The 15,250-nt window shown below is 42.2% G+C and overlaps 1 protein-coding gene across 8 annotated transcripts in view; it reads right to left on the bottom strand.

The window, feature by feature from the left end:
* The window catches only part of gli2a (GLI family zinc finger 2a), a 412,735-nt gene that overhangs the window by 40,594 nt on the left and 356,891 nt on the right, over positions 1 to 15,250 (bottom strand). For all 8 annotated transcript variants that reach the window (XM_060827038.1, XM_060827037.1, XM_060827045.1 and 5 more), the window contains 2 exons: positions 9,614 to 9,763; positions 410 to 574 (listed from right to left, as the gene is read on the bottom strand). In XM_060827038.1, the coding sequence (XP_060683021.1) occupies positions 410 to 574; positions 9,614 to 9,763 (315 nt within the window). The remainder of the gene's footprint in view (positions 1 to 409; positions 575 to 9,613; positions 9,764 to 15,250) is intronic.

Below are 15,250 nucleotides of genomic sequence, written 5' to 3'. Positions count from 1 at the left end.
ATTTCAAGTTTACAAGTAACAATAAAATCAACTGCGAGAAATTGGCAAGAAATCGAAAATTGCTGGAAATGAAAGTAAGTTAGCTACTGCCTAGAAGGAGAAAAATAATATTCATGTTGTAGGTATATGCCTTTTTTCAGTACTTCAACTGCTTTGTCTCCTTACAAATAATAGCAGGCCTGCCACACGCATCTAACAAGTTCGGAGGTTGTGATTAGTTTATGTTCCTCTATCATAATACAGCTGTCAAAAGCTGGGACAAAACTACAGCAATGTTGAACTTACATGTACAAGATCTTGTTCTACTAAGGACCAAGAGAAAAAAAATAGACAATTTCTTCCACTTCTCATAGCCTGGGAAATTTTGTGATCTTTGGGTGAAATCGATATGCAGTCAGTTTTGCCATACCTCATTGGAATGAGTCCTATTTTGATGTTTGGCTCGGTCTGATGCATTGGAGAATGCTTTGTTGCAGCCTTCATGTTCACAGACGTACGGCTTCTCTCCAGTGTGGGACCTCAGGTGAGTCTTCAAGTTCTCGAGACGTGAATAAGCTTTGCTGCAGCCTTCAAACTGGAGAAAGAGAGCAAGTTAGAGGGAGAGAGAGAGAGAGCAAGGATTACATTTAGAAGACAAGTCTGGGATTATACCACAAAGAGTCATATGGTGTGGAAACAGACCTTTGCATTTATCAAAATTAACTCCATCTGCCATTCCTCAGCCCATTGGTCCAGATGATCAAGACCCCATTGTACTCTCAGATAACCTGCTTCAGTGTCCACCATACCACCAACTTTGGTGTCATCCACAAACGTACTAATGATGCCTCCTGTATTCTCCTCCGACCATTTATATAAATTCATAAAGTACAGAAACAGACCCTTTGATTGAACTAGTCCGCTCCAATCAGACGTCCCAATCTGACCTAGTCCAACTTGCCAGGCCCATATACCTCTAAACCCTTCCTTTTCACATACCCATCCAAATATCTTTTAAATATTGTAATTGTAACCGCCTCCATCACTTCCTCTGGCAGCTCATTCCATACACACACTACCCTCTACATGAAAAAGCTACTCCTCAGGTCCCTTTTCAATCTTTCCCCTCTCACCTTGAAACTATTGCCTCTAGTTTCGATTCTCCTACAGTTATAAAAAGACCTTGGCTATTCACCGTATCCATGCCCTTGATGATTTTATAAACCCTTTATAACGTCACCCCTCAGCCTCCAATGCTCCACCCTAATGAGTAGATCTAGCAGCAATCCTCACAGTACACTTGATCACAGGCCTCCAGTCTGAACAACAACCCTCTACCACCACCCTCTGACTCCTAGCTTCAAGCCAATTTTGTATCCAATTATCTAGCTCTCCCAGGATATCAAATGATCTAACTTTACTCGCCAGCTTACCATGTGGAACCTTGTCGAAGGTAAAAGTGCACTCTTGTTGAGTCACTGGGCAAGAAAGTTCTATTGCACTGAACAGGGCATTTCACACTGTCGGCCCCCTTGATACATTAGGGGCTGAAGGACTTGCTATCGAAACCAGGATACATCTCTCAACTCTGTTCTCTCCAGCCAGAAGCTGCTGCCAAAATAAGACAGCAGCCCAAGAGCAGTTCACTCTGGAATACTCCCATCTGCCCCGCTCCCACCACCTCCTCCGAAATGACCTTTCTCCACTGCAACACTGTTCAGAGGAAGACTTCAACAATGCACAAGCACAAACTGCATCACCCTACTCCACCTTTTAGCACCTTTTCTCCCTCACTAGCCAGTAACTTCATTTAGATTGTCAGGATGCACTAGTTTATGTATTGCACTAAATTTTTCAGATATTAAACGATTAAGTGCAATCTATGAGTAAGTCTTCGGTGCAAATCTTAATTGTTAAAGAGCCTGAATGGAATATCTTTCTTCTAACGTAACTGTAGAAGCTCACGGAGAAAAAAAAAGGTGTACTTGTTCTCGATTCAGTTGGTTTGCAAGGCCAGAGGCTAACTAAATGACTTATGCCAGGCTGCAGGCATTAACATCTGACACCAATTATTTGTGGGGAAGTAGGCTGTGACCGAATCCATCATCAGACAGCAGTTAGCTGACAGCAAGCATGAACTGCAGGGAGGGAGTATTTCATGAATGGAAGCGTCTGTTCCAAGACATTCTCGGAAAGTTCTGGAGTTAATGGACCGAATGTCAAAAAAATAAATCTGTGCCCTCATTTGGAGAATTGAGAGAAGAACCTCTCATTTGCTAAAGTCAATTGGAAATAGGTGCTGCCAGAAGAAGTGGTTTTCTCCAAGCTTTTGTGAGTATTAAGAGGCAGTAGATTGAGAATATTATCTATATTCAGTGTTGAAGAGAATTAAAGAGACAATGCGGTTTAGAGATTGTAGTTTTCAATCCATCAAACCCAATCTCACAATTCAACACCCTCGAAAATAAGGTGTTGAACCATTAAAAAGGCACTTGGCTCTAAACTGGTAATTGAAAAAAATAATAAACAATAAACAGAGAAAAACATTGTATGCCTTGCAATTCTGAAATAAATACTGGGCCAGGAACACTTGGGCAGCTTCTGATAAGGAAGAGTAGCTTAATATTCTGGACTGGAGATCCCTTTTTACAATTATCAAAGAGGTTCCTCATCCTAACCCTCCCAATTGTTCACGACCTGCTATATACTGGATTTTCTGCTCTTATTAAATAAAATAATGTTGATAAAAGCAGATATTATAGTGAAGTAAATTAAACACTATAAGAAAAACAGGGATAAAAGAAATTAGCGGATGAGGAAATTAGGCTTCAATCTGATTCACAGGACTGAGATTTATTTGATTGTTCACGAGTTCAATCACACTTAAATTAGAGTGGTTAAGGTAATAGCTAGATTTCAACATGGTAATATTTTTGACACTTACATCTTTGTGATTTTACACTGTTTCAGTTCTGCATAATTAATAGGAACAATATTCCCTTTTTCTTTCTCAACTTCCTAAACTTGTAAACTGATGGTGTCTTCCTTCAAGGCTGCACCACTACTGGATGGAACAGGGTTAGGAGGCAATGGGAGTAGGGAGAGGATGTTGTTGAGGATGGGAGCACAGCTCAATGGTGTATATTGGTAACACAATGCAGAATCAGATAGGTTTAATGGGCCCGTGGGTCCTTTGTTGGTTCCTTTGCAGACTTAGTGAAATATATAAGATCCTGAGGGGACTTGACTGGATGGATGCTGAAAGGATGCTACCCTTTGTGGGAGAGATAAGAACTAGGATAAAAATAAAGGGTACTGCTTTTAAGTGAAAGATGAACAGAATGCTTTTCTCTGTCAGAGAGGGTTCTGTGGAATTCTTTGCTCTAGTCAGCAGTGGAGGTAATGTCATTGAACCTTTCAAGACACAGGTTGATAGTTGTTTGACTGACAAAAGAGTCAAAGGGTATAGGGAGTTGACAGAAAGTAGAGGTCACAATCATATCAGCCATGATCTAACCAAATGAAAAAGCAGGCTCAAGGGGCTGAATGGCCTATTCCTGTCATGCTTACGTTTGTGTATTCTATCTTCATAGGAGAAAGTGAGGTCTGCAGATGCTGGAGATCAGAGCTGAAAATGTGTTGTTCGAAAAGCGCAGCAGGTCAGGCAGCATCCAAGGAACAGGAAATCTGACGTTTCGGGCATAAGCCCTTCTTCATTCCTGAGGAAGGGCTTATGCCTGAAACGTTGAATTTCCTGTTCCTTGGATGCTGCCTGACCTGCAGCGCTTTTCCAGCAACACATTTTCAGCTCCATTCTATCTTCATACTAAATCAACCCAGCAACGTCAACAAATTGTTAATTAAACTATGAGCATTGGCAATACTTCAAAAGTAAATCTTATCTAAAGTATTAGTTTTAAGATCTTGCACACAAGTCACTCAACAAAATCAGATTTTATCATGTTAAGAGTTTCACTGTTGGAGTACCTTTGAATTTTGGGCATTTGAAGTTGATGTTTGATGCACTTTCATCAATCAATTAAGATGATTTTGAGGGAGAGAAAAAAATAGTCTGGGAAAGGAACAACTGCTTTCTAAACTTTCCAAAAGTGGTATGTTTTTAAGTAGGGAGCATTTGTTTTTAACTGGCAATTACAAATCAGTCTGTGATATGCCGTAACCCTCATAAGTGATGCAGATCTGGAAGGCTGCTCCATCATGTCTCTCTGCAAAGCTTTTTATCTAGTGGAAAGTATCCTATGTTACATCCTTGCCAACTTTCTGCAGCATTCCAATGGATTCTTGGAAGAAATCCCATACAATCATTCCAAATCTTGCAGGATTTCAGTACGTTGATATTTTTGTGAGACTGTTATATCGCTGAGTTATATTAACAGGCTACAAGGCCAGTGAGCATGTGCAGTTATTTCAGGATGAGTTAAGTAGTAAAATCATTTTTAAAAGGCTGTAATTAGTTTTCATTTAACAATGCTTAGCATGCCACAGAGGCATTGAACTGAATCTGGGCATCACTGGGTAAACTGCATGAGTGGTTCACACACACAAATAAAGGCTTGAAAAGGCACAGGGGTGGGAGTTTGTTTTGGCCCAGTTTTTGGGCTCAAAATAGACGGCATTCTGAGAGTGTGCACCAGAAGCTAGCGAACTGGAGCTCCATCAAAATGGGGCCCCAGAATCAAAGACATACTGCCAGCAAGCTGTGGGCACTATTGAGGCAGTTCACTGGCTTTACCAGGGTGGTACTGAGGTGCGGTTGCCCATCCATGTCCAGTTCCTTAGTGGGGGGAGGCAGCAGTATCTCTTGTGATCAACGAAAGGTTATGGATAAGGGAGAGTTTCTGATGGGGGCAAGAGTATGGTCCAGTTGTGGGGAAGGGATTGGTTTAATGATGGAGGAATATGGTCATAGGGGAACAGCCCAGTTGTAAGGGAGGACGGGTCACAATTGTCTGATCATAGGAGAAGGGCCCATCATGGGGAAAGATGTCGATCAACGGGGGTGTGGGGAAGGAGCCCGATTGTGGAAAGAGGTGTCCGATGGTTGGGGTAGGGTCGTGGAGGTGGCTGAAGTGTGGGAGGAGGTGTCGGATGTTTGGGGTACAGTGTTGGGGGGGGGGGGCTGGAGTGTGGGAGGAGGTGTTATATGGTTGGAATAGAATAGTGGAGGGACTGAAGTGTTGGAGGTGGTGTCAGATGGTTGGGGTAGAGCGGTGGAGGGACTGGAGTGTGAGAGGAGGTGTCAATGGTTGGGATAGAGTGATGGGGACTGGAGTGTGGGAGGAGGTGTTGGATGGTTGGGATAAAGTAGGGGAGGGGCACGGGTGTGGGGAGAGGTATTGGATGGTTGGGGGTAGAGCGTTGAGGGGAGCTGGAGTGTGGGGAGAGGTATCAATGGTTGGGGCAGAGCTGTGGAGGGACTGGAGTCTGACAGGAGTGTACCAATCATGGGCTAAAGGGTCAATTCATGGATTTTGGACAGAGGTACATCTGTGAAAGTGGTAGGAGGGAAGAGGAGTAGCCTAATTGTGGGGGATACAGGATCCCATTGTGAGGAAGGGGTAATTTTATGTAGGCCCTTTTGGTCCCAGAGTGGGGGAAGTGGGGTCCATTTGTGTGGGTGATTTTATGTTGGAGAAGCTGGGTGTTAGTTGGAGGGAAAGCGATCAGTGGGGCTCAGTGAGCAATAGTTTACAAAAAGCTGACAACAATCTTCTGGATGGCACTCCTACTTCAGCTAGCTCCATATTCAGTTCAATCCAGCAGAAAAATACACTATTCAAATACTATCAAGGCTTCCAATGATTGGAGTCAGCACCCCAATGATAGACTTGTTTATAATATTTTGTTTCTTTCATTAAGTCAGCTGCTCGTTTCAAAGCTGCGGTGTTCCCCTGTTATCATGGTCATTTTTCCTCCATGTTCCCCAGTGACCTAGTGGGACAGACAGTCATATTTACATCTAACCCTTCGTCATTTAAATGTGGGTGGAGGAAATTGATCTCTATTTCCTGTCAGGATCAAGACAATGTGCTTCCAAGTCCCTGGTGGGAGAGAGTAATTCACTTTCTCATTCTGGCACTGCCCATAATGTAGGTCAGATATTCTCAATTTTAGACCTTCTGGGGTGAAATGATTGAATCGACCCATTAATGCAAACCCATTTAAGCAAGGTGGGTTAATGGCTTTGCCATAATAATTACTTTTGTCACAGAGCACAATTTCAATCTCTCTGAATTCGGCCAACACTCTGAATAATAAGTGTTTTACTATTAACCTCTAACTTTGGCATGATACTGTTCTCTCGGATTCATTTGGATGGAAATCCACTGAGTTGCTAACTCAACAGAGGTACGTTTTTCTTAAAATGACTCTTGCATGAGCATTTACAGGTGAAGGAGCGTGGAAATGGCACTGATGGGAAATGCATGCATAGCTATGAATTTCTCCATGGGTAAACATTAAGTTCATTGTGCTGAGCAAGTGAATTAGTGCTTAAACATCTTCTAGTCCAGACACTTCGGAAGAAGCGATTTCAGTTTTAAGATACCTTTGCGCATCCAGTCATCCCAGTAGAGAGTCTGTAAGGTGGTGAACATTTTTGCTGTCTAACACAAATAACTACACTTCTACTTTCTGCATCTGAATTCCATGAAATAATAATTAAAGTGCAATAGCATTGCGTCCCTTGAGCTACAGCTTCTTGTCATTTTTATTCATCATTCTATTTAAGGAGAAGTATAGACATCAGAGCAGAAAAACAGCTTTTGTGACCTAAGGACATATATTCAACAGAGACCATATATTCTAGAGTCATTTGTGAAAGACTAACATATGCTGTCGTGCAGGCAAATTGCCACTATCAACGCTCTCCATTTTCAAGGTAAAAGAGCATTCTCCCCTGTGTCGAAGAAGTTGATCTCTCCTAATGCAACACTAAGGCATCTACCACTGATGATAACAAACAGTCTCACCCTCACTGCTCTACAGAATCTTAAATGGATTGTGCCCAGGCAGATTGTACTAAAGCTTTTTGCTCCAGTGTTCTGCTAATGCTCATAGTTTAGACTTGCACATGAAACAATCTCCACTTTGCATTTACATGCCATCTTAAACATTGCATGATTAATGCTTTAGAGGACTGGTTGCAGAGCTAGGTGTCAAGTAATGTCATTAAAAGAGAGACAGAGAGAGAGAGGGACGATAAACACCAGTGCCCAATGATGGGTTAGGAAAACGGGGAGAATCAGAGAAGTGAAGAGGGTGGTAGAGTTCGAGGGGGTTACTGAGAAAGTGAGAGATTATAATCTTCACTGCACCATAAATAACATACCAGAAAAAACTGAGAAAAGATTGCAACCAAGTAAAGCTTTCTAATATTTTGCTGTAGGAATCTTTCAACAAAGTCCAACAAAAGATCTACATGAAAGATGTCAAACCCTTTTCTTTTCTGCTTAAAGACGCTACATTTCTAACCGTTTCTATATATAGGAAAAAAAATTGAACACTGCTGCTGGGTGAACTATCCTTTGGCTGTGAGGGACTGTTGCCCCTGATGGCATTAACTACATTAAGGGTTATAAGGAAATGGTTCTATCCTGTCAGAGCGTAATCAACTGCAGGTAGGGTTTATTCTCGGGACTGACAGAGCTCTGTGGAACTTGACCATGTAAGATCAAAGCGTATTATTAACCCACATTTTGATGTGAACAGTGTCAGCTCATGCCTTAAAATCCAGATTATTTCCTTTTCACCAACAAAATCCATGAGGAGCTGTGGCAGAACAAGAGTCAATAAGGGGAGAAAGGCACTTAATTTGAGTGTCATTTAATTAAACGACATTTAAGTTGAGTGTCAGAAGGAGATGTAGTGAGGCTATCCAGTTTGGCAGGAGTAACAGGAAGGAAGACTATTACCTGTAGGGCTATAAACCAAGACAGGGGAATGTGCAATCTGACCTTAGATGTCCTCAAACACCAGTTGCTAAAGGTAAGCAGGCATTGCTGAAGGCAAAGAGTATACTGGCCTTTGTAGCAAGAGGATTTGAGTAAAGGAACATGGATGTCTTACTGTGATACAACAGGGCATTGGTTGCACCACATCTCGAATACTGTGTGCAGTTTTGGTATCCTTATCTGAGGAAAGACGTTCTTGCTGTGGAGTATAGCGAATGATTACCAAACTGACTCCTGGGATGGTAGAACTGATGTATGAGGAGAAATGTAATTGGTTAGGATTGTATTTTCTCTTGTTTAGAGGAATTTTACCAGGAATAGACAAGGTAGATGCAGTAGGTACATTCTCAATGACACGGGAATCCAGAAGCAAGGATCACAGTCTAAGGATGGGGATTAGATCATTTAGAACTGAGATGAGGAAAGATTTCTTCACCCAGAAAGTGCTCAGCTGTGAATCTTTCTACCACAGAAAATGTACGAGGCTAAAACATCATATGATTTTATAGCAATAAGTTGGATATAGCATTTCAGGTGAAAGGGATATGGGGGAAAAGCAGGAGGAGGGAACTGAGTTGGATGATCAACAATTATCATAACAAATAATGCAGCAGCTCAAAGGACCTACTCTTGCTCCCGTTTGTTCTGTTTCTATGTCACTTTCCTTGGGTTTGACAATGTAAATGTTCCACAGATCTATTTAAGGATATCTGTCTTGACTCGCTATTGCAAAACAATAATTACTTTAGAACAGGAAGAGATAATAACAGAAAAGCTGGAACAGTGGACTAGACATTCCTCCTGGTGATATTAGCCCGTGACATTCCAATGTCTGTTCAATCAAGTTAAGAATTGGCACATTGAAAATGAATATTAAGGGCAGTTAGACAGTTCTAACAAGAGGTTAAAGGAGTGTTTGTTTTGGAGCTATAATTGCTCCAAATCATCTTATAATATTGCTGAAAGATTTTGAAAAATGCTATCAAGTTACTAAGCAGACTTGGCTGAGACTAAAATGATTAATTTCATTTTTAATGTTCCATTTTCTGAGATTCTCCACCTTAGAAGAAAATGAGTGGGAGTTTCAACACAGGCAAATGTTTCTGTACTCATTGTCCTTACTACTGTGTAACTGAAATAAGAGCTAATGCTCTTTTTTTTAATGGCTACCATCACTACTTCATTGCAAACAGGTCATTTCTACTGTCATCCACATCAATCAATCATTTTTTTAAGAAAGGGAGCAGTTTTGTTGCAATGATGATTTGGCTGTGTGTCCTACTGGGGACAAGAAAGTAGGAATTCTAGGTTTCAATTACTGTTCTCTCTAGCTGCCAATTTGTTGAAATAAGGAGCTCACTGTTTGAATGAGTTTGTAGTCTGGTATTCTAAATTCTGATCTAAAGCCTCCTGAGGTGGTAATTCAGCTGATCTTTTTCATGCATTCAGCTAGCCCAAAGCCATTGTACATTTCAAGGGGATACGATGGTTGTTGCCATTCGTGTTTGATGAGATTATAACAGTGCGTCAACTCATATTCCTACCATGCTCATGACTGCTCAATATTGCTCAGGCCCCCCACTTATTGATGTATTCCTCATGTCACCATTCCACTCTGGAGTTTTCCAGATGCTCCCCAGCTCTCCAGTTGGTAAACTTACAGTGCACTTGTGTGGTTTCTCTCCCGTGTGTCGCCGCATGTGCACCACCAGCATGTACTGCGCCTTGAATGGCTTCTGTTCCCGAGAGCAATCCCGCCACCGACAAACAAACTCCTTCTTCTCTCCATGGATGTGCTCATTGTTAATGTGCTGTCGGAGGAAACAAATCAAATGGCTGTGAAGGCTCTTCAGGTAGATTCACATTTCTATAAGTCTAAGATTTCTGCACAAAATAAAAACATTGAAAAAGTTGTTCTCTTTTCACTTTCTATTACTGAGCTGTGTTTTCAGCCAGAGTAATTGGTGTAGTGAGCTGAAGTCCAGTTCAGAGTTAAGAACTAGTTGTTCATTCAACATTTACATTCAACATTCAGTCAACACTATCGTTTCTGAGAGTCTTCTATAAAGTCCTGCACGCAAACCTGCACAAATGGGGTTTGCCTGAGTTAATATCAGTATCAGGTTTGGCTATGACATCTGCTGATGGTTATACAGCCTGGGAACCACAGCAACGCACATCAATCCAGGGACAATGGGACTCTAGGCAAATTCGGGTCTCACAAAGCATCCCAGAACTAGGGCCCAAAAGGAAAAACCAGTAAACCCTCAGAATGACATGTATTTTGCCGAACCTTGTTTTTTACTATTCATTCATGGGGGCAGGACATCACTAGCTAGGTATTTATTGCCCATCCTTACTTGTCCAGACAGAGTCAATCACTGTGGGCATGGTTTGGAGTCATGTGTAGGCCAGGCCAGGTAAGGATAGCAATTTCCTTCCCTAAAGGACAATAATGAACTAGATGGGTTTTTACAACAACTGACAATGGGTTCATGGTCATGATTTCGTCTTGATTTTTACTGAATTCAAATCTGCTATGGCAGGATTTGAACCCAGGTTCCCAGAACATTACCTGGGTCTCTGGGTTAACAGTCCATTGCATTCCCATGGACTCATGTCGTCAATACATCTAGTCTATCTGTTTAGAGATGTTGTGATACACCTCCAGGGCAAGTGGGACTTGAACCTAGGCCTTCTGACCCAGAGCTGAAAATATGTTGCTGGAAAATGCAGCAGGTCAAGCAGCATCCAAGGAGCAGGAGAATCGACGTTTTGGGCATGAGCCCTTCTTCAGGAAAGGCTCTCTTGAAGAAGGGCTCATGCCCGAAACGTCGATTCTCCTGCTCCTAGGATGCTGCCTGACCTGCTGCGCTTTTCCAGCAACACATTTTCAGCTCTGATCTCCAGCATCTGCAGTCCTCACTTTCTTCTGACCCAGAGGCAGGGATAATACAAGCTCTCTCAAATCAGCTTGTAAATTTCAGATTTGTAAATCCAAAAGTATACCTACACTAAATGGACTGCAGCCTTTCACGAACACAGCTCATCTCCACTTCTCAAGGGCAACTAAGAATGGGCAGTAAGTGCTGGATAAGCCCATGAGTGAATTAAAGATTTAAGTATATGAGGTGCAAATAAAATAAGCAGGAAATCAAAGTGGCATTAGGAATCAAAGTGGCAATCTACATGGAGAGTCAAAAGACAAAGCTCAGGTTTCATATGAATGCTTTGCAAATGTATTCAAAATAGAGAAGGGGATGTAGGTCTAGAAATCAGGGAGGGTGACTGTGATGTAACACATTAGCTTTGAGAGGGAGGAGATATAGTAGTTGTAGGAAGCTTGATAATGGATAAATAACCCAGGCCCAGATGGGATGTATCCAAGGCTGCTGTTGGAAGCAAGTTTTGCAACTAAGAGCCTATGGGATCCAGTGTAATTTGTCAAATTTGTTCCAAAATTGAAAGCAGAGGATGATGGTCAAGCAGTGTTTTTGTGACTGAAAGCCTGGTGTACCACAGGGTGCTAGGTCCCAACTGGTTTGTTTATACATTAGTGATTGAGTTATGAATTTAGGAGGTATGATCAGGAAATTTTCAGATGCCATGAAAAAGTAGTGGTGTGAGGGACAGGATGTACATGTATTTGGAAAGGCAAGGACTGATCAGGAATAGTCAACATGGCTTTGTGTGTGGGAAATCATGTTTCACAAACCCGATTGAGTTTTTTGAGGAAGTAACAAAGAGGATTGATGAGGGCAGAGCGGTAGATGTGATCTATATGGACTTCAGTATGGCATTTGACAAGGTTCCCCATGGGAGACTGCTTAGCAAGGTTAGATCTCACGGAATACAGGGAGAACTAGCCATTTGGATACAGAACTGGCTCAAAGGTAGAAGACAGAGGGTAGTGGTGGAGGGTTGTTTTTCAGACTGGAGGCCTGTGACCAGTGGAGTGCCACAAGGATCGGTGCTGGGTCCTCTACTTTTTGTCATTTACATAAATGATTTGGATGTGAGTATAAGAGGTACAGTTAGTAAGTTTGCAGATGACACCAAAATTGAAGGAGTAGTGGACAACGAAGAGGATTACTTCAGATTACAACAGGATCTGGTCCAGATGGGACAAGAAGTGGCAGAAGGAGTTTAATTCAGATAAATACGAGGTGCTGCATTTTGGAAAGCAACTCTTAGCAGGACTTATTCACGTAGTGGTAAGGTTCTATAGAGTGTTGTTGAATAAAGAGACCTTGGAGTGCAGGTTCTTAGCTCCTTGAAAGTGGAGTCGCAGGTAGATAGGATAGTGAAGAAGGCTTTTTGTATGCTTTCTTTTATTGGTCAGAGTATTGAGTACAGGAGTTGGGAGGTCATATTGCGGCTGTACGGGACATTGGTTAGGCCACTGTTGGAATATTGCATGCAATTCTGGTCTCCTTCCTATCAGAAAGATGTTGTGAAACTTGAAAGGGTTCAGAAAAGATGTACAAGGATGTTGCCAGGGTTGAAAGATTTGAGCTACAGGGAGAGGCTGAACAGGCTGGGGCTGTTTTCCCTGGCGCATCGGAGGCTGAGGGGTGACCTTATAGAGGTTTAAAAATTATGAAGGGCATGGATAGGGTAAATAGGCAAAGTCTTTTCCCTGGGGTTGGGAGTCCAGAACTAGAGGGCATAGGTTTAGGGTGAGAGGGCAAAGATATAAAAGAGATCTACGGGGCAACTTTTTCACGCAGAGGGTGATATGTGAATGGAATGAGCTGCCAGAAGATGTGGTGGAGGCTGGTTCAATTGCAACATTTAAGAGGCATTTGGATGGGTATATGAATAGGAAGGATTTGGAGGGGTATGGGCCAGGTGCTGGCAGGTGGGACTACATTGGATTGGGATATCTGGTCGGCATGGATGGGTTGGACCGAAGGGTCTGTTTCCACGCTGTATATGACTTAATGATTCCTGAGACTACAGGATGTTAAAGTTGAGTTGGTCAGATAAGTTGAACTACAGCACACAGAATTTACAGTGTGAGGTGACCCATTTTGGGAGGACTAACAAGGCAAGGAAGCACATACTAAATGCACAGAGAGCGCAATGGATCAGCACTGCGTATGACCGCAGGCCAGGTAGAGATGGTTAAAATGGCATATCGGAGACTTGCCTTTCTTTACCATAGCACTGAATACAAGAGAAAGGAGGTTACACTGGAGGTGTTGATAATGTTAGTGAGACCACAGCTGGAGTACCGTGTATGGTTATAATCGCTGCATTAAAGGGAGTTTTGACTGTGTCTGAGAGGCTCTAGATTAGTTTTCCTTAAAAATGAGAAAGCTGTGGGAGGACCTGATTGGAGGGGCATAGACAGGGTAGATAGGGAGAAACCTTACCCCTTAGTAGAGGGGTCAATACCAGTAAGGAGCAGGAGGTTTAGAGGAGATTTGAAAAATGATTTCAGTATCAAGGAATTTACAAAGCATTTTGATGAGCATTTGAAACGTTAGCATACATGACTTCAGGCCAAGTGCTGGAAAATTTGAATGATGAATAAAAACAAAACCAAGAACTGCAGATACTGGATATCTGAAACCAAAAGAGAAACTGCTGGAGAAACTCATCAGCTATGGCAGAAAGGAAAGTTAATGCTTTGAATCTATTAAGCATTCTTTAGAACGAGACTGTCATCAGTCTGAAGAAAGGCAGGCGATGGCCTTGTGGCATTATCGCTGGACTATGAATCCTGGAAACTCAGCCAATGTCCTGCGGACCCAGATTTGAATCCTGCCACGGAAGATGGTGGAATGTGAATCCAATCACAAAAAAAATGTGGAATTAAGAATCTACTTCAAGATCATGAAACCATGAATGATTATCAGGGAAAAAAAAACCTATCTGGCTCACTAATGTCCTTCAGGGGAGGAAATCTGCCACCCTCACCTGGACTGACCTACACATGACTCCAGGCTCAGAGCAAATGGTTGACTCTCAGCTCTCCTCCGAATTGGCCTGGCAAGTCACCCACTTGTTCCAATCCACTGCAGCGGTTCAAGAAGGCAGCTTCTCAAGGACAACAAGGGATGGGCAATAAATGCTGGCCCAGCCAGTGATTCCCACGTCCCATGAATTTTTTAAACATGCTATTAGAATTGTAGCTGTTTAATGACTGTCAGACACATGAGGGACCGAAGGGCCTCCTTCTATGTAAAAACTTGATGTTTCCATGATTTCAGTGTGGAACTCCAGTACACCCAATAACTTTTCCAGGATAACTGGTTTCTCCCTCTGGCCTTGCATTTGAGGAAAAAATTGAGGAGACGGAACATACAATCATTGAACCTGGAAAAATGAAGATCAAAACTGCTTCACAACTATGTCTTTCTGAAAGAAAGAAAAGATTGAAGACAAAAACACGTGCAGCCAATATTGAATCCTTAGAAACAGTAATAACTGAGATAAGGATCTAAGTGACGCAGCTGCATACAGAAAGATAAATCTGTTGTGTGTAGAGAAAAATGGAAACAGTGTTATGGTATTTATCTCATACCCCAGGTTAAATTGCCAAAGCCCATCCCCCACCAATATTCAGAATTCTGACAAGACCATTGTACACAAAGTGAAACCAAAACCCAAATCATTTTGTCTTTTTTTCCTCTCCTTAATTGAAACTTTAGCCTATTCATGGGAGATGCTGGGCAGACAGTGAAACAACAAACTCCCTTGCCTGTGAGAAGGTGCTCACATCGACGGTGCATTTGACTGAGTTTAATTAGTTTTGGTGAAGACACGTCAGTGGGAGGGGAGAGGAGGAAAGCTTGCATCCATAGACTTCCTGTGCTGAGGGAGTGGGGTCCTGGCAATCACTTGAAAGTCTCTGCAGGCAAGTCCCTCAGCAGACTGACACACCAGTGTGAAATGGGAAACACATGCTGCTCCTGTTCTGCTTCACTACAGCCCTGGTATGTGAGGAGACACTGGTCTTTAGAAAACAAGCAAGCTGAATGCAGGCTTGTCATCTATTAGACAAACTCCACAATAAAATGCACCTGCTGTCAACAGCTTAAGCTTTTGGCAGGAGGAAAGAACCGGCTTATGACTAAGACAGGTCCTGGGAAGGGCGGCCATTAATTAGAGATCATAATATTTCTGCCGTTCCTGCATTGTGAGTCTACTCCCAGCCATGCAAACCTTTCCTTCTCTCTCAAGTACCCTGCTATTACTGTGTTTTTTACATCTGTCTCCACTTGCTAACTAAATAATATGTAAACAATTGACTTACTCCAAACAAATGTAATTTAGATTAATTTGTATTT

This window comes from Hemiscyllium ocellatum, chromosome 7, assembly GCF_020745735.1.
Source record: "Hemiscyllium ocellatum isolate sHemOce1 chromosome 7, sHemOce1.pat.X.cur, whole genome shotgun sequence".
In the NCBI taxonomy this organism is placed as follows: domain Eukaryota; kingdom Metazoa; phylum Chordata; class Chondrichthyes; order Orectolobiformes; family Hemiscylliidae; genus Hemiscyllium; species Hemiscyllium ocellatum.
The sequence above is the reverse complement of the archived record's forward strand: the minus strand, read 5'-3'. Positions and strand labels throughout refer to the sequence as shown.